Source organism: Lissotriton helveticus, chromosome 10, assembly GCF_964261635.1.
Source record: "Lissotriton helveticus chromosome 10, aLisHel1.1, whole genome shotgun sequence".
NCBI lineage: Eukaryota > Metazoa > Chordata > Amphibia > Caudata > Salamandridae > Lissotriton > Lissotriton helveticus.
This window is the reverse complement of record NC_136071.1, coordinates 204,146,828-204,167,379: the sequence shown is the minus strand read 5'-3', so window position 1 is coordinate 204,167,379 and position 20,552 is coordinate 204,146,828. Positions and strand designations below refer to the sequence as shown.

Below are 20,552 nucleotides of genomic sequence, written 5' to 3'. Positions count from 1 at the left end.
GGATCTCCCAACTCATTATATGGGCAAATCGAAATTTGGGGGTCTCCCAATTTAGTTTAGAAGCCCACAGGGCCAATCAGGGGTCAAAGCCTGGTACACCACTCACCCACCTTGTTTGATTTGGGTCAAAAAGTTCACGTGAGTCAGTGTCCCACCGTATGCACTAGGAGCATGAACTCTTATTCTTATAAAAATGACAAACTCCAGCAGGGCGTTATACTCCACGCGATCAGGCAAAATGTATTCCAGACTAATTCCTGGGGTTCCTGGCCGACCGCCCTGCTCGTTTGAAGTCATAAGTGAGCGGACCGGTCGGGGAACAGAGACACTGAACTGTGAGAAAAACAATGTGTGGCACCCTCTGGCAGTCTGAAGACCGCTCCGCATATGCCCCTCAGGCTTCAGTGAGCGCTTGGAAGAAAGATGTGCCACGGAGAACCCTCAATGAGTTTCCGAGGCCATGCTTCAAAGTAAACAGGCATTATGCACACCAAAGCAGTAAAACATTAAAAGCATTAACAAAGCAGCAAAATCCTGAATAAATGTTGCCCACAGGCCGGAGGCACTCAGCTCAGGCTGCTGCAACAGCAAAGAAAAAGGATGCAGCAAGGGTGACAAGGGACTATCAAGAGGATCCCTGGCTGTAGATTGGATGTACTGTTTCATTTGATTTGTTTCCCAATGGTTCATGGGAAATGAAGTCCTATTTATATATCTTTACATGGTTGCAGTAAATAAAAGTGAAGAAAATGCAGCACAATCCTCGACTCCAATTCTGAAAAAATAAAATAAATTACAGTGCAAAAATAAACGTATTAATTTTTTATAATAGTTCTGTATTTATCTGTTTCTACCTCATAATGGCGTCAGTAAATCAGCATCCAAAAAGTTTAATAAGGTATAACAATTTTCAAATGCAATAAAATAAACTAAAGAGTTAGTATATGCTTGTGTGATTTTATATCTGCCTTTGATATTTGAACCATTCTCTGAACTATACTGAATGTATTTGTGGGCACTCAAGCCATCATGAAATTAGAGAAGATAGCGGTACTAGCCTTACACAAGCATTTGGGTATTGTCAAAAACATTTTAACATTAGTGTTAGGGTACACTTTCCAGAGGGAAGGGAGACTTCAGACCTTAGGGCTGTTAATGTGTCTGTTTGGTAGTAATGTATGAATATACTGATATTTAAAAAGCATGCAACTGTACAGGGTGGGAGGAGACATATAGTGATACGAAAAGCCTCGTAGAAAGAGTTTGTAAATCTCATCTAAGAAAGTCCTAGAACATGCTTTCGATGTTTTAATATTCTGTGATGAGATGTCTATTCAGTTATTTTCTGATTGTAGGAGTCAAGGTGCAAATCTAATGTCCGGAACAACGTTCTTTATTCTACCTGCGTAGCTGGAGAAATCTTTCCTCTGGTAATTTTTGGTCTGGACTTCGAGACCGCTTTAATATACATTTAAGTACAAGCTATTCATCTGCAGTATTCATTCACTGATTAATCTGTCAAACTGTTGTTCAAATTTTGCTACCACCCACCACAGCCTAGACTGTAGGGCAACTGGTCAGCGGGCTTCACATCTGGCTTGTGACTGACACAATTTTGCCTATGCGCAATGTGCAATTCCAACAACAAAGAATAGGACTCCCTCAATGCAAGGACAAGTGGGCAAACGTCTTGCTTCTTTTTAAAATAATTGTTACCTTTTATCAATTTTAATTTTGTTTATATATTTTTTATTTCTGTGAGTGCTCAGCATTTCCGCAGCCACTGTTACCTGGCTACTTGCAGCAAACAGTTCACCACATTGTACATGGCCACTGCTGTGGGCACCCATTATTGGGTAAATAATCGAAAACCATTCACTATTGGCTGCCTGCACCAAGCGCACCCATGCACATGTGCAAGTATGAGTGATCCATCTTAGAATGGCTCTTGCCATACTTGAAGGTAAAAAACATTTGAAGGTGTTTTCCTCCGTGTACAAGCGTGTAATGCACCAACGGCTATCTTATGATATTTGTGATTCCGAAATGGCTAACTGTGTGTGTGCACGCACATTTAGAAATCAATGCTAAAAGGTGGCAGGAAGAGAAACGTCCATTAATTTGATGTCACCTAACAAAACAAGGAAGTGGTAAGACCTAGAAAACAACAAGGTGGTTAAAAAATGTTCACAAAAAAATACAATACTGTCAAAGTAGTTCATCCAGTCCTGGTCCAAATGTCGTACACAACACATTTAAAAGATTTCTTATGGCATTACTCAGGTCATGTTTGTTTAGCACTTACCATTGTCATCTAAGAGGAAATCAAATCCATTTTTCCTAAATATTTCAATGTTTTCAACTAAGACGGTTTCATTCACAGCAGTTAAATTCAGAGTCTGAGGCCTGCAAAATAGATTAACATTTTCACTTTACCTCAAAGTTCCGTGTCATGTGACATAAAATGTGACAAACTTGAAGTTTCTATAGAGTTTTAAAACATGTTGTCAAAAACAGCTTTTAAAGGAACTAACGACAGGCAGGGAAGAAGCTGCTTCCCGGCAATTGTAAACTTAAGTTCAGGACACGGATTTTCTTGCATTCAAGAAATGTCTTAATTGGCTGATTTGGAAACATTTTACTTAAAATAAAAAATAAAAGAAAGAAAGAAAACAAGTAAACTTGACAAAAACTTCCAGCTGAGTCTTGCAATTGTACTGGTCTGTCCAATGTGCCTGTAAAATGTATCTTATACCAGTGTTTAGAGGGTATTACAGGTGGGACACTTTTTCTTGGTTATCGTATAGTTTTGTTTACAAATAGGGCTACAGGCACTCCTTCAGATAATCCCTTTTTGGGCGTTCTAAATTTAGGGAAAGGCCATAACACTTCATAACAAAAAGTCAAGGACTTCCACATATTTTACTGTGCTGAAATTATGATGTACATGTCTGGAGTCTTAGGAGCCTTAGAAGTATTCTTAAATTATTATTATTATGAATTTGTAAAGCGTGACTTCCAACCATCGGGCTTCTTGGCTCTGGTAAATTAACAGAAGAGAAGAGGAATCGTTGTTTGTTGGAAATGGAATACCCTTTCTCTCAATTACCTATTTCCATGGGTAGAGCTAGGTTTTCATGTTCTTTCTGAAACTCATAAGATTTGTTTTGGTTCTGAGGGAGAGAAGAAGTTCATTCCAGAGTTGTGCACATTGAATCTGGAAGGTTCTACCTCCTACTCTTTGTTTTTAAAGGAGGGAGTAGACAAGAAGAGCAGCCTGGTTAGACCTTAGTGTTTTAGAGGGTTTATATAGCTTAAACATTTGCTCAAGAGCTATAGGTCCTGTGCCATTTTCTGCCCGATGAGTAATAGACAGTGCCTTAAAAATACTCCTTTCCTTTACTGGTAGTCAGTGCAGTTTGTGTAGTGTTTCTGATGCGGAGTCACTTTTCCTCTTGTTTAGCGTCAATGTACTGTTGTTTTTTTCCCATTTTTGAGCCCGCCCCTCTGTTTGCTGTGTCCAAAGTGGGACTCCTACAGATCACATCAGCTGCTCAACCTTCTGATCTGGTCTCAAAAGTGAACAAATTAAACCAGCAGGATTCCACCTGGTACTTCACCCAGCCATTGGCTTCCAACTTTTTGGCACCTAGTAGCAGGAGTCTTTAGATTTACAAACATGTAAGTACCTTATATGACACTTGGAATAGATCACAGCAGGCCAAGCAGGAATATATACATCCTGTTCTGTGTAGTTTACATATCTGCATTCTAGGGCATTTCACAAGAACTATCTACATTAAAAAAAAGAGCAGTCTCAAATTTCACCTTCAAGTTGGGTTTCCCTAGAAACAAACTGTGCGTACCAAGTCAGTTTCACTATCTAGCCATACAGATGATTTAAAAAAACAACTGAAGAACAGACATAGAATGGCATGCATCATTACAACAGTCTCAATTTCTTTTAATCTAAGTAACATTACAGCTAAAACACGCGAAAGACATACAGAAACAAAATTGATACTAGCAGCTAGTTAGTGCAGATTTTACTTCTCAAAATGGTGGGATTATCCGGAAACATCCCTTTGTTACATGCCAATTAAATGTGTTTAAGAATACTTACGCTATCAACCTCTGCCCTTGGAGAACAGTCTTTTGCTGTAACATTTCAAAGTTATATTTCTCATCTGTAGCATGCTGGTCAATTATGAAGAGGTCAGAGTTCAGCTTGGTTATGATAAACCCCAAATTAAATTGGCCAATGATTTCCATTTTTGCAAACATGTCTTTACTGTTAAAAGAAAAACATACATGACATTACTTTTCCTTTCCCTTTCTTACACACTTCCAGCCTCTAGTATGCAAATAGAATGCCTCTCAAGGAACTAAATGAAAGCAAGGATTTGGAGAGGATCTTAAATTGGTTGTGTGTTTTTGGGATGTGAGACATTCCTTGGCTCGAAAAGTGTAAGACATTGTAACCTTACTGAGACAAAGAAAAGATTGGAATACTCTGGATTGAGAGGTGGGATTATCATGTGGGAAAGATGGAATATGCACGTAAGAGACAGATGTGAACCTCAAGTACAGGAGTGGTTGTGTGGCAGAAACATACAGATAAAAAAATAGGAATTCAGATTTTTACTATTCTGATATAATATACATGCCTGACGAAATGCCTACATTGTTACTGATATATGTCCTTGTATCATCTTGTCACTCACAGTGAAGGATAACTCTCTTGTTACAAATATTCTGCATTAACAGACTGTACAGCTTGTGACAACCCTCACAATGCATGTTGAATGGAGCAAGCGTTCTCTAAAAGCAGTCTTCAGTAAATGTCATGTTCCGTCCCATTCTCACCCGTCACAATGAACGTCCAATCATACTGACCAGTTCCAAGTTATTTCGGCAAATTATCACAAATCTCATAGGGGAACTGTTCAAATGAATTTTCCCCTATTCTATAAAAAGGTATTTAATGCAGCAAGCTTTGATATAGTTTAAAAAAATAGTGTGATTGAGAAATGCACATGAAACTGGACAATCCATATTTAAGAGTCCAGGTTTGAAGGCAATTTTAACAATTGACAATCTTCTAACTTAAGAGAAAGCCGACATGGTTCCAGCATTCATACCATCACATAACAACTGTTCTCTTGTGCTGTTGAGATCATGTAATGGCCAAAACCTATTTCGTGTCAAAGAGCAAATTCATTCCCATTAACTCCAAAGGTACTTCAAGAAAGCCCTTGAAATGTATCCACTCTACTAAGAATACCCTTGTTCAACAAGGTTGAGGAAGCTTGCTCTCCAGAGACCTGTCCTCTCAAAGGGTTCCCGGCTCTCTTAGAGTTACTAAAATCAATCCACAGAAGCCAAGAAAACACACATTCTGTTTCAGGCCTATTCAACCAAATATATATCTTGCCATTATACACACCATCACATTGTTCATAGTCACCAACCTCTCCCAAGAGGGCTGTACAGGACCATATAAAACCCTAATAGACACACTGCTCACTCATTTACAGTTCTAATTGCCCCCCTACCTTGCCATCACACCCCTGCATGATCTCACCTCTTCCTAACTGGCTATCATCGCAGACTATTATTTTTGACTACTCATGGAGCCAACACCGAACAGAAGGAGGAACACCTTCGTCTGATGCCCTGCTACGAACTTCAGGATGTGCCTGAGCTATGAAAGTCCTGGTGCTTTCAAACAACCATCATTAATGCCTACAGTTCTTACTGTATGGCAGAGCATAGGGAACGCATCCAAACTCACAATGGGTCTTTCAGTCACAGGAACATGTTAGGTTTTCTTTAACTCTTCAAAACCACTTCACTAAAAAAAAAAAAAAAAAAATTTGACTACAGTCTACACTTTGTCAACTTCATGTTTAGCAGTACGTTTTTGCCCATGCCCACTCCTCCTAAAATCTGAGTTCTCTCTAGAGATCAATATTTATTCAAGTGTACTGAACAAACTGAGAGAAATAAAGCAGTTTGTTACGTAAAGGCACATTTTCAAAATATGTTGTTGTTTATTTATAGATCCTTAGGGTTTTAAAGGATTTGCTTTCCGGAAACACTCACTGACACATCTTAAGACACCAAATTGGGCAGTATGCTCGTTTTAGAAGAAAATATTCAACTTCTTTTCCTGTAATATGAGACCTTTGATGGAACAAATGTAGGTTTACCTTTATTGGACACAGTGCCCCTGTTATACAGTGCCCAATATTGTTCACTTATCTAATATAAAACCTTCAAAATAAATAAACAAATACGGGTAAAGCCATTTTCTGGGAAGATGGTAAACAGCAAAGCAGTGAAAACTTTTCAATAACAACATCTCGTATTTTCTATAGGTACTTTCCATACACAGTTTTTTTTTAGCTCAGCTGTGCCATTGCAGGCAAGGATCAACGTTATGCAAATCCGATCTGTCCTGGCCCTAACAGAGACAGCTACAACCTAACCTCTAGGTCATGTTCCCTATGTACAGGAAATCAAGCAACCCCAGACACCTTGGTATAGCTCGTCAATGATAGGCAGAGCCCCCAAGGTATAGCCAGGTCGGGCCCCCAGTCTGTGCGTAACCAAACATTTTACAGCAACTCACGCAGAAATCTAAAAAGTCATTTGTGCAAATGGCTGAATCAAATCCGAACGACAATTTTGATTTGTTTCATTTGTGCCCTAAAAGTGAGGAATCAACCATATGCAAGTGAGTCTTTACTTAAGGGAGTCTGTCCAAGTCCTACTGCTAGTCCGCATCCCCTCTGAATGAGAGCACAAGGCCGTAGGGCATTTATTTGTTGAGCATATAGTCTGTCAACCACTCTTAGCAAATACCTTTCAATGAAAGAGAATGCAAAAGGGTTTAATCTCTTTCTGTCTAAGATTTGATTTGTCTCAAAGCTGTGTCCACCTTGCCAAAAGGCATAGGCATCGGAGCTGCAGTGCAATAGTACTACTGCGATTGCAGGGCATTTCCAACAAATAACCTTCTATCTCTTAATGGAAACCGGAGGCACTCATCCCAAATTTCTAGAACAATTAAAACTGACAGAATGGTGCACGACCCGTGGCGGGGGAAAGGCCAGAGAAGGCAATGTTTGTTAGACACTCTTTAACTTTGGCAGCACTGCTTACTGGACTGAAACTTATTGTAAAATATACTTATCTTGTTAAAGACTTCAATGGGACTGGAAATACAGAGTACCTTGTATGAAAAACTGAGTTCTGCATAGATCTACTTATTTGCACAAGGTAACGGAGAGATATGCTCCTTGCAATAAAAAAATTAGGCTCCTACTTACTGGCAGCTATTGGAGCACAATGCGATTCTACTTCTGAGAATACAATGGGTAAACCTACATGTATTAAAATTAACTTGCATACTCTGCAGAAACACTCTCAGAGGCTACCAGCTTGAAACATGTCAGGTTTTAGTGCACTGGTTGCATGAGGTGACCAAACAGAAGTTTCGGTGCAAGGCTGGTTGGCCTTGGAGTGAGTTACAAATGGAAGAACTCTATAAGTGCTTGTACGTCATCATCACTGTGTAGAACCAAAGCCAAAGTTTATTCGAATTTAGACTGAAATGTATTGATAAACTGTTCCTAATGCACAATTACTTGCCATCTTTATTGTGTGAAGTTATGATGATCTTTCATGTTCACTGTTGCAAACGCCGAAACCATAGGCAACATTGGATTTAATCTGAACTGAAAGAGAAAGTTATAATACTTATAGCCTAGGGACCGCTGGTAGGTAAATTGGAAGCCAGCATATTGGGTAAAAGAAACAACTGCTAATTTTACAGTAATTGGAAACCAAAAAAATGTGGTTGTGTGCCATAAGTAAAACACATTATTATTAAAGTTACTGAGATCTAGTGGCCCGATCCAGCATACTACTCTTGGTAACACATCTACTTAGCATTTGTTTTGATTGTATCAGCCATTAGTTTGCAAGAAGGATGATCTGTCAGGAATTGACATACAAACGCTAGCCCTTTCAATAAAACCAATCAAAAATACACACAGAACACCCTCGCAGGATGGTTTTGAGATGAACGATTATTGATGTTAAAACATTCGACTCATTAGATAAATTTGTTTGAAGAAAATATAAATTTCAATGATTTTTGTTAATTATAACACAATAGTAACATCTATAACATCAAAAATGAAGACGAAGAGGGTTAGGAGTGAATCCAGCCATCCCTCTGCTTCTCGGACGTGTTTATGGTACCTATTTCCCATGTTTGTCTTTTCTGAGAGGCTAAAGCACAGCACTTGTAATAAATGTATATATAATCTCAAAGCGAATAAGTTGCCAACATGGTTAATACACATTTAGAGATATCTAAGTCAACAGTACCTGATTTCTTTTCTTAATTCGTCTTCTGCGTCTTGGTTTGTAGAGGGGTTTATCTTAGCTCGGAATCTTCTGTATTTCAGTGAATCTGATGCTTGCTTCTGCTCCTGGAGCCTTTTCACCCTCTCTGAGAGAGAGTTCATAGAAAACCTAAGTGGGACTGTCTTTCTTACAATATCCACAGGTACATCAGCCTGTGCCTCTGTCGTGCTTGTGGATGAATTTCCCAATTCTTGTACGAGCACCGCGCAGGCCTCAACCTGGTCTATTTTAGATCGCTTGGCACTGATAGACCCCCCATACTCTGCTCTCACAGCTGGCTCATCCAATGTACCGCTCGCAACAGAATATCCAACACTAGACTCTGGAGTACTGTCATGGTTGTGAACAGTGTTCAAAGTTCTGCTTGAATCACAATTTTTGGCAGAGGAAGCGCCTTCCTCTGGGGAGCCTGTGTCACTTTCACTGCTGAAGTGGCTGCGAACATCTGGAGTACTGAACCGGCTACACACATCTGGAGTGCTGAAGCTAGTGTCACACTCTGCAGGGGCGCTTTCATGACCAGAGTCATAGTTATCTTTGGACTTCAGTTTGTGTCTAGTAAACGTGCCAGTGTTACAGTCTGCAGTCTCGGTGCATACTCCATTGCTATTAGACTTCTGTCGGCTTACTGAGTTCACAGTACCAAAAAAGGACTGAAGCGTTCTTTGACCTGGGGACTCATGGCCCAGTTTCTTACTTTTATTACCTTGGGGGCTCCCCTCTTTTGTTTGATGGAGAGAAAAAGCCTCTCTCAACCTGGATAAACTCATTGCTGTCTTTTCATCGCGACTTGGATTTTGCGTTAAAGTAGCACTGCCACATTCTGAATCATTGGTATCTGGGGCTTCAGGGAGTGACTTTCTGAAGTTACCTGAAACAAAACAATAACAGATTATACAAGGTTTGTTCAGGTCTAACCCGATGACGATTGCGCCATTCATGAGACATTATTACATATGGTATACTGCAAAAGACTATGGGGTTAATAAGTTGAACTGTTCTGTAATTAAAAAAAATCAGAGGAATTCAAGCATCCTTGCACAAGAATAGAATTTTGCTTTGCATATACAAATACAACGCTTGGTGTTTTCATTAGTGGTCCACTGGGGCAGGCAGAAATAGGGTAAAATTTCAAGCAGGCATTTGTTATGAAGGCTAAGTGATCTATTACAATCCTGTTTGGAGATGGTAATGGCTTCGTTTTAAAAGCAGGACTACAGCCCCCTTCATTACCACGATTTAGTGATTGGAATTAATTGTTAAAAGGAAAAGAAATAAAATATAAAAAGATGCAGCAATCTGAGCAAAGTAAATTAATTTAAAATAAGTTGAGTAGCATTTGATATTGTTTCCATTCTGTTCATAAATACCATCTATTACATTTGAGTGAAGGCAGGGAGAGGAAAATAAGGCCCGATAAACACCAAATGGTTTTTTAGCAAAGTAATTTCTCTTCAAACAACACTTAATCACTCCCCTTGGATATCCTTCAGTCTGCATCTTCCTAGCTTTTCTCTTGTTCCTGTTTCATTATTTTCTCCCATATTACTCATGTTCTTTCTTCCTTGCTCAAATGTTTACTTTGCAATAAATGAATTAGGTTTCTCCTAAATTCTCAGATGTACAGGCAGACCTGTTTATGTCAATGTGCACTGCCAACACTGGCTAGAAAGGCGCTTTATATGGAATCTTAAATAAAATGAATGTACGGCATTTTATTCTTTTTATCTTGTAAAATGTTAAGACATCTTTCACTTGTTCATAAACAGTAATACAAGAATAGTACATCTTTAGCTAGCTTGCTCCGTGTTCGTTAGTCATCAATCTTATATGTCATCTTCTTACAAGAAGAAGAAAAATAACATGAACTGGATTACAATTTGAAATACCTTCACCATCTGCCTCTGAAATGCATTACCTCCAACATCTAGCAGCTTCTGGTTGATATTCAGCTTGTTCACATCACCACTTAACATTCCTAATAAGGACGTCTTTAATATGGCAAGCAAGAGCTTCTCCTCCTGCAGTAAAATCTGCCGCTTGTCTGGGGTGACGTTTATGTCAACACACTCTGAAAAAAATCCATTGGAAAGGAAACTAGTTATTGTCATTAGTACTTATACATAAGTCTCCTTGTCTTGCAAAGTTAAACGTGATTTGCAATTAATCTCAGACTTACTCCTCAGAATTAATCTGTTTCGATTTTGATGCAGGTTATAATTCTGCAACAAACTACGCATAGAATGAAGGTACCCCAACATTTAAAGATAGAATATTTTAATGTTTAATATTAACACTGAATGTACATGTTAAAGGCATATCTCTATGTTAATGAGGACTTCCTACAATTTGAGAAGTGTAGTTACAACAATGTATTCATATATTAATACATAACAACCAGACACGCTTGAAGTATATAGTTACAACTGGCAAGTTGACAGCACGTATATAGCACACACCACATGACTGGACCTTCTGACATTATAGCAATAGGTAGCTGATCACTAGTTTACTATTGGGCAAATCAAGAGGCTCAGATAGGGCAACAGGAGACTTTTGATAGCGTCAGTTGGACTATTTATTTTAGACGCTACAAAAGATGATCTTACTTTTCCAGTTTTATGATGCTTGTCAAAGGTAATTTATGTGCTGATGATATATTGTTAGCATGGACATCACTAAAACTTCAGTACCAATTGTTCCTAGCACTATAGTGACTTTTTGGTCCTTTTCTGGCTTCTTTATCAACTGGTACAAGTCCATTTTTCTCTATTTATTTGGGAATAATGTTGAAAGCGTAGTACCTCAAAGTTAACCTAAGGTTAAATAAATCCAAAATCCAACCCAAAGAATAACTCTCTAATAGATTAAACTAGGATTACCTCTATGGGCATAATTGAGCACAGGTAAAATATACCTTCTAGCTAAACTACTCTAAGTTCTATCAGTCTCCCCATATGCAGTTACACTGCAAATGTGAAATAATGTGTAGGAAATTCTATTGGGATCAGGATAAAAAGTCTAAAATTTGGATTAAAATATTAAAGGTCCCCACTTGAAAAGTAGGGGCTGGATTCACCCATATTAAACTACAACAGCAAAGTTATTTTTAAGTAATATAGGCATTTCTATCAAACCAGGACTACAGAAATCCAATCTGGCTATACATAGAGCAGCTCTAAATTCAAATTTTAGCTTGAAAGTGCTGCTTTTTCTCAGTGTTAAACATGAAAAAAGAAGAGTTAATTACTGTCAAATCCACCAGGATGGAATGACAAAAAAAGTTACCTATATCTGCATTAAAGATCCATAATTTTGTAAAACCCTGATGTCACACTTCAGGCTAAGTTATTTCAGTAGTCAAAAGGGACCATCTACTACAAGCCCGGGTAAATAACAAGATGCTGCTATTCTCTAAGCTGAAGGAGAAACTCAACCTTGCTAAGAAAGAGATTTGGAATTACGTATACCCACTTTTCATCACATACTACAGAAAATAAATGCTGTTTTGAAAGGATTTTGAAGGACTGGGAAACAAATTTGAAAGTGTCTATACATTCTGCCTTCTAATTAGTATCCTATATAGAAAACGATCAGTTTCCCCGACAACTTCTAAACATTCAGATTTAAAGATTTTTTTTGGTCCCCGTTAAAATTCTACATACTACATAAAAAAAGATGCACAAAGATGTAGTAAAGTGAATGCTGGATTCCATAACGTGTTCATTGGCTGTTCTCCAATTTCAGGTTGGTGGAAGAAATTCTAATCAGAATCATAATGATTACAAATATACAACTTCAAACTGCTCACAAAACAGTTTCAAATACTCCTGCTCTCTTATTACTTGAATAACCTTTCTTCAGTCTCTACTCCTGATATGTTCAGTTCAACATAGTATTTAATGACTGCTAAAGAAATTCCAGAGAACATGGAAAACTGCAAGAAATTCATGTACAGGGGGTTCTAATGAATGACCGATCAACATAAGCACTGGTTCAAAAGATCGCTTATCTTAGGAATTATATGGTTACGGTTGACGTTGTATAGTTCAACTATTAAGACATACAATATTATTTTCCTCGTATTACACACACACACACATATATATATATATATATATATATATATATATATATATACATATATATATATATATCTATATATATCTCCAAACGAAACTTGGTCTCAGCAATGAGGTGCCTTCACACTTCGTGCTTCATACCAATTATTGGAGATTTCACAAAGATGCAGTGGCTCGCAACCACCAGCTTTCTCTGAAGCCTTCATTGTCCACATGCGTTTTGGGAGCAGTCTCCCTTGTTCACTGGCACAGGTATCTTTGGGGCACAGCAGCAGATTTCTCAGGGCAGCTGCGCTGTTTTTTAATATTCCGCCCAGTGGGCATGAGTAACAAGTGCATGTTGGTAGACTGCGTTCTACTGAATAATATCGCAGTGATTGCGCCGTGAGTCCCCCTACTTTCATTAAAACCACAGTGGGCACTGGTGCTTGCAACCCACTTACAGCCTTGTCATTTCAACCTCCAACTTGACACAGAGTTCCAGGAGCATCTCTTCTTCTCTCATGCTGCGGATCAGCTCTTCTGCCGCAGGGCGCCTCGTGGTCCGAGCTGAACGCAATATATCCAAACGAAACTTGCTCTCAGGAATGAGGTGCCTTCACACTTCATACCATTTATTGGAGATTTTACAAAGATGCAGTAGCTCGCAACCACCAGCTTTCTCTTAAGCCCTCATTGTCCACACACGTTTCGGGAGCAATCTCCCTTGTTCAGTGGCACTGGCATCTTTGAGGCACGGCAGCAGATTTCTCAGCGCAGCTGCACTGTTTTTGAATGTTCCGCCCAGTGGGCGTGAGTAACAAGTGTATGTTGGTAGACTGAGTTCTACTGAATAATATAGCAGTGATTGTGCCGTGATTCCCCTAATATATATATATATATATATATATATATATATATATATATATATATATATATATATATATATATATATATATATATATATATATATATATATATATCTGTGTTAAACTGCTCTGTACCATCCTCAGCATTCCAAAATCCAGTGTAGTTCGAGAAGCAAAAGGCAGCACTCCAGGGGCTTTTTAGACAATTTATTTCATATCACCATTGCATACAGGGGACAGTCTACGCGTTTCGGCGTTTACCTTCCACAGGAAAATATATATATATATATATATATATATATATATATATATATATATATTGCCAAAGAAGCTTTAGTTTCCCAAAGCAGAGAGGGTCGCACTCACCAAGGATGTTCAGTTTCAAAATTTATTTCATGTGGTATTCCATTGTTATGCTCCAAACCAGACAGCAAAACAAAGCGCCGACGTGTTTCGCAGCAGCCGCTGCTTGATCACGGCATTACCAATACTTTTCAGTTGCTTGCATACAACATGTTTGAAAAACCAAAAGCATTACATCACTTCCTGACATGTGATCCACACACCCCTTGGGCTTATGGGACTTGTAGTCAAAATTGGTTTTCATAGTCTGTTGTGTATTCCACCATACACTTTAGGGGATTTTTTCTGCGATTGGCAACAAAACCATCCGACACATAACTATTTTTGGTATCTCAGTGTGTTACATCGTGCATTATCTTATTTTATCCTATTAATACATATTTTTTTAATTTATGCAATTGTTATTATCATACTCTTATATGTCTCTATTGAGTCTTGGATTATTTGATATGCACATATAATTCTTCGGACTGATTCAGCCCAAACGGGGTCATAGTCCTGAAGTTTAAAATGTGTCGGGATTCTTTTTGACGTAGTATTCTTTCCAGATTTCCTCCCCGTTTGTTCTCTGATACTTGGTCAATGCCATAGAACTTTAGTAGTTTCCAGTCCCCGTTATGGCTTGTTTCCATATGATTGGCAATGGCATTATTTTTGTCTTTATTGGTGGTTGCACGTGTATGTTCAAGAATCCTTTTCTTTAATTCACATGTTGTGCTCCCTATGTATTTTTTCTTACAGGGGCATTCAACCACGTACACCACATATCGGCTCTTGCAAGTGATTAGTTTCTCAATTTTCCACATTTTATTGTTTGCCATTTGGACCTCAGATGTTGGCTTTGCTATTTGGCACGTCTTGCAATTATAGCATTTTACAAATCCCTTTGTTTTCAACCAGTCACTGTTTTTGTTTTCAGGGTTGAAATGGCTTTGTATAAGCCGATCCTTTAAGTTTGTAGCACGACGATATGTTATTGTAGGGTGATCCCCCACCAAAGTACCAATGCTGCAATCTAATTTTAGGATTTTCCAATTCTTTTTCAGGATTGAGTTTATTTCCTGGTAATTTTGAGTGTAGTCTGTTATGAATCTTATTTCCTGTGGATGCGTTATTTCTTTTGGTTTCACCATTAGACAGTCTTTTCTGGCTTTTTCATTCGCTCTTTTCCAGCAATTACCCACAGTGCTGGCACTATATTTTCGATTTTGGAGTCTTTGTATTGAATCTTTGCTATTTTTCAACCATTCATTTTCTTCGCTGCATATTCTGCGTATCCGCAGAAATTCCCCATACGGGATACTCTCAATCAGCGATTTTTGGTGGAAGCTGTCAGCTTGCAGAGTGGCGTTTGTGGATGTTGATTTACGATGTAGAGTGGTCTCCAATTTGTTGTCCTTTACGTATATTCTTAGATCCAGAAAGATAGCTTCACTTTTGTTCATCTGATAAGTGAATTTGATGTTTTCCATACTTGTATTCAGTATGTTGAAATATTCCTGGAATTCCGATGAAGTACCTTTCCATATGATGAATAAATCATCAATAAATCTTGTCCATTGGACTATTTTAGTCACATATTTTTTATTCGTTATCTTCCACGCCACTTCTCTTTCCCACCATCCCATGGTGAGGCAGGCATAGCTAGGGCTACAAGAAAAGGCCATTGCAGTTCCATTGCATTGTTTGTATATTTCGTCTCCAAATAGAAAAATGTTATATATATATATATCTATCAATGTTTACTTACTCTTTACCAAACTACTCTGTTTGATAAAAAATACTTAAATGTAGCCTGCATTGTTCTTTTTATATCCTTAGAGTTACTTAAGGGTAACATTATCTAATGTGAGCTACAGAAATTTCGTAAATTCCTTACCTGAATTAACACAGATGTTGAGTACGATAAATGGATACTGATGTCTGTTGTACATGTGGTAGACTTCATTTACCAGCTTAGAAACCTAAGCAGAAAGAAGAGGAACAGTGAAAGACACACATGGTAATGTCAGACATTTGAAGCACCATACCAGTGTGCTTTTAAGAAGAAACCATGTGATAGCAACACGCATAGTAAATTATAGAATTAATGAATGTTGTAAAGGGAATTATCATGAGACAGTTGTCACCCATTCAAGCTGTGTCCCCCAAATGAAAGGAACTGTTCTAGACAAGGCTGAAAGGTAACTATTTCAATAATAATGTATTCTACAACAGTCACAAATGATGAATAATAGAGTCCTCAGTTTTTAGACTCCCTAACTTAAAGAGATTAAAGAGTTGTCCATACACTAAAAGAAGTTACGAAGGTAAGTTCTGCATACACCACTAGAAGCGTGTAAGCCCAATTAGCTATTTCTATGTGAATATCTGAAAGCTGTATTCCTGTGAGGTCTCAGCCTTAGCACTGAAAAGGATTACCTTCACACAACGTGAATGACGAAGGAGGCCCAGACTGTGCGCTGAATCCATTACTCAGCTTGCTACTGAAATAAGCCAACTAACCTGGCAACCAGTATGTCTGCTGCAGGAACTGGATTGAGGCCAAACAGGTGTTTACATGGAGTACTGAGCAAGCTTCTAAAGTTCAATTAATTTTGAAGACTTATTGAAACAACAAGTTAGAGGACTGATGCATTTCCCTGTCTTTATGAACTGCTCAGACAGCCCGGTATGTTTAACAATCAGACTTAGTTCTTCCAAGTCTTCACTCCTATTCAAATGTACATTTATAGCAGGGTCGTCGCTCTGCCCCGGGCTTGGTACTTTTTTAAGTGAATGAAATGCTGACTTATTTTGCACTCTGTAAACAAACATGATCTTAAGTAATTTCTGCTGCACCACTTGCCATTTTTGCTGGGTAAATAAACAGTGCAGAACTTCAACTGGCTCATAATCATGTCTCGAGGAATATCATGGTCATTACCCTATACAAAGAGCATGAGTCACCCACAAGATAAAGATTCAACCTTGGTGTAAGCAATTACCTTTGCTGGGTCACATGGGCGTTGATTGATGAAGAAAAACTGCCTGTCTGTTGCACTCCGTCCAACTCCATGATCACAGCGGGAAATAAAACCTGTAATGCTATTGAACATAAACACCGATAGTCAAGTACCAGAGGACATCAGCAAAGAAATACAATTATTCTTTCATATGAACTTCATTAGGCTTTCAAACAGATTTCCCACTCCTGTCCTATAACTTTGATAAAATAGAGGGGCTATGAAGATGGTGAGCAATCTATATCTTTGCAGGGTGTAGGACCAATCTTAACTTCTTATAAGACCTCCGTTTGTTAATGATGAGGAGCTAAGTGATGAAGACGACAATCCAGAGACCCCACATGCATTGCTTTCCAAAGGTGATCCATGAATGCTTGAAACATGTCAGATTTTCAGGATCTCCACATGAAACACATTCAAGCACAATTACTCTAAGGAGAATAATTTTCATAATCAGTTGTTATACCGAATATCACCGTTCTACATCAATGCCTGTAAGATCTATCAGGCAAGCAATGCCCAAATTATGGAAATCTTAATACCTAGTTTCCACAGGAAACTAGCATTTTTTTGTTTTTGTCAATAACTTTGGCGCCGTTTGACGAATCATCACAAATTGTTCAAAATTAGTATGACGCTCAGTTCAGCTGCTGTGTTGAAAGTTTCAGGGTGATCCATCAAACGGGACCCAAGAAAAATGGGTTAGGGGTCCCAAAATGCATTTTCCCCATGTTAATTCCCATTGAGATTTTAGACACGGCTGCAGCCGTACTGCTGAACAGGATTACACTAAATTTGGCAGAAAGGTAGGTGTTGGTTTACCAAGTGACCTTTTTGTAAATTGCCGTAAATCCGTTCCGTAGTTTTTAAGAATTTAAGAGAAAAATCTATTTGTATATAGAGGGACACGGAGGATCCGCGATGTTCATGCGGAGGTACGCGCGCCCACGGGCCACGAGTTGTACTGGGATTGGCTGCCCGCAACCTATCTAGAAAGTTGCGCCGGCCATTTTGTTGAGCGGGAGTCTACCCCAGGGGATGAAAATGAAGAGTCAAAAGCAAAGAAGAGGTCCGGGTGGTGGTACCCTGACCTAATGGCTGTATTGTAGGGGTTTGTGGAGCACCCCTTATGAGTTACAAAAACACTGTAAACAGTTTGTTTTCCCCACACCCGAGGAGTCGCGGTGCTCAGTGCATCCCCCCCCCATGTGTAATTTGTGGTGGGGTCACGAACATTGCCGAAATACATAAAAAAATATATATACAGTCACTCATACACTAAAGCATGCACTCACAGAGTTAAATAGAAACTCAGAGACTCACGTACCCACTCAGAGACTCACGCGCCTACTCAAAGACCAACTCACAGACTCACGCACCCACTCGCGGACCCACTCAGACACTAATACACCCACTTACAGACCGGCACAGTCACTAATGCACCCGCTCACAGACCCACTCACCCACTCACAGCCCCACTCAGAGAAACATGCATGCACTCACAGACCCACTCAGAGACTCATGTACGCACTAACAGACCCACTCGGATACTCATGCATCCACTCACAAACCCACTGAGTCACTTATGCATCCATTCACAGAGGTATACGTCAACCTAATGCACACTTTGCGGAAAGGAATGAAGTTGGACTGAAGAAATACAACAATGTCTCTCAAGCAAAGCAAAGGCTGAACTGGCTACCAATCCTGGACTTGACAGGCCCACTTGAACCCAGAGTAGACCTAACAGGCAAACAATGCCCAGATTATGAAATTTCCTGCCGGTTATTCTATGAAGGAATCAGAATCACTTGCCTTTTAATAAAGTAATTAAAACTTACTTGTTCTGTTATTTTCTCCCCCTCTTGTTTGTCTCACTTTTCTGTTTTAGCAGAAATATCTGCTCAATGCCATGGGGTGTCTATGTGCTCAAATTAATAAACCAATAGACTGACTATACAATATACATCTCAGTTACCATCTAAGCACTCATGAAACATTAATACACCCAAATGTTCTTAACAATTAAACAAACAATTGTCATGGATTCTCATGGCAAATGCAGTGGTCACATTCATGGGGGTCTGTATAGCAGATGAAATCACTCCCAGTCCACTTGCCCAGCACGTTGTAGTTCATGCTGCTGCCCATATAAAAAGCAATTAAGTTCTAAACAATCACAGAGTCTTCCAAATTGAAGCCTGCCTAATCAGCGTTTCCAAAGCGCTTCCCGCTGATATAAATGTTTACTCCTATTTACCCCCTCCTCCTTGTGCTCCACTATTTCTAATATGTAAAATGTTAGTTAAATCCGAGACATAATTCTACAGAAAGAGAAGCTTGTTGATTAATTATTTAAGTTGTATTGTTGCTTATGTGTTAATTTACTATTACTTTTATTCTTCTCTCCGTTTTCCCCAAGTGTATTGTTCAACATGGAAATTTTAATAGATATTTGCAATAATGTGCATCAATTGTGATGAATTGTTTCAATTTGATTGCTTTAACACTGACAGGGTGCATACATTTATGAACTTTATTATAATAATGCAATAAATTGCAATTCAAAGAGGGATTTTTTCTACTTTCTTTTTTAGATCCAATTGTGCTCTGTAGCACTGTAGGAGGTAGTTTGTTTCGTAACATAAATTCCTGAAACTACTTACGTGTAGAGGTTGTGTGGGAGAGCAGTGTGATTCAGACCATACTCTTCACAAACCGCTTCACTGGGGGGCAGCTGGACAAAGGGAATCAAGCTCTGCAACTGAAATAAGTATTTGCGTTACATTGTGTATCAGAATGTACAAAGGAAAGAGATCAGAATACAAACAATACAGAAGTTTAAAAACAATTGATGAGACTTAAAGGCAAAATTTTATGTCAGATTATAATGTAATGTGGTGTGTTGAAAGGCAAAAAATATGGCACCGTACAAGTGGATAAAAGATGGAACACATTTCAAAGATTGTTTATTTTAATGATGTGTAATACTTTTGTCTAATAAACTGCAACGTCTAAAGGCAGTGCAGTCTCATAACACTAGAGGAAACATATTAATGAGTAGGGGCAGAAAAAGAAGAGTCAGAGAATTATAGCTTCAAGGTGTCATCAGGAGTGCCTTTCAAAAGACTGGGAGGGTGGACACCGAAAATATAAGGCTTCTAGAACAGAGGAAACAAGGAGAGAAATTAAAAACAGTATCAACAGAGCGGGCTGCCAGAAGCTCTTCTCTCATAACCTGCTTGGCAGACTGTGCGATTTGCTGGCATAGCACGGGCCAAGGATGTGGTCGCCCGAGGCATTAGGACGTCAAATAATCTACCCCAAGCTCCCATGCACTTCTTCACCTTCACCATGACAAGCTGGCCGCAGGAATGAAGCTCCAAAATTGCATTCTATTGAGTTTTGTCCACCTCCAACCTCTGTCCTTAATGGGGACAAAGGGAAGTAGGTGCCCAGAGCCACCCTCTCTATGGACTTGAGTCAGCAGGGCAAGGACCGTGGTCTCCAGACTTGGTGTATGTGCTGGGCAGCATGCCCGATCAGAAGGAGTATAGTTGGAGGAAAGGGCAGGAAGGATACTGAGCAGTCCCTGAGGATCACAGAGCGGTCTGCCGTGATCGGCAGCCCGTTGACAGAAAATGTAGATGGGGTCCATCCCACAGAACATGGTGGTGTAAATTGTGGGGAGGGAAATTAGAGTGGTTTTGAGGTAGCAGACCAAAGAAAAGGAACTGGGTCTCCTGCTGGCGACCCTTAAATCCATTAATGCTCCAAAAGGAGTGGTACGTTTTCTGCGGTGTCTGCACCAGTTG

At 39.1% G+C, this 20,552-nt stretch overlaps 1 protein-coding gene across 1 annotated transcript in view; it reads right to left on the bottom strand.

The window, feature by feature from the left end:
• Window positions 1-20,552, bottom strand: part of PMS2 (PMS1 homolog 2, mismatch repair system component) — a 124,146-nt gene that overhangs the window by 31,895 nt on the left and 71,699 nt on the right. Inside the window, exons 7-13 of the mRNA XM_078665148.1 lie at window positions 19,404-19,501; window positions 16,720-16,819; window positions 15,612-15,696; window positions 10,358-10,510; window positions 8,401-9,310; window positions 4,124-4,291; window positions 2,306-2,406 (exon numbers count right to left, since the gene is read on the bottom strand). Of these exons, the coding sequence (XP_078521274.1) occupies window positions 2,306-2,406; window positions 4,124-4,291; window positions 8,401-9,310; window positions 10,358-10,510; window positions 15,612-15,696; window positions 16,720-16,819; window positions 19,404-19,501 (1,615 nt within the window). The remainder of the gene's footprint in view (window positions 1-2,305; window positions 2,407-4,123; window positions 4,292-8,400; window positions 9,311-10,357; window positions 10,511-15,611; window positions 15,697-16,719; window positions 16,820-19,403; window positions 19,502-20,552) is intronic.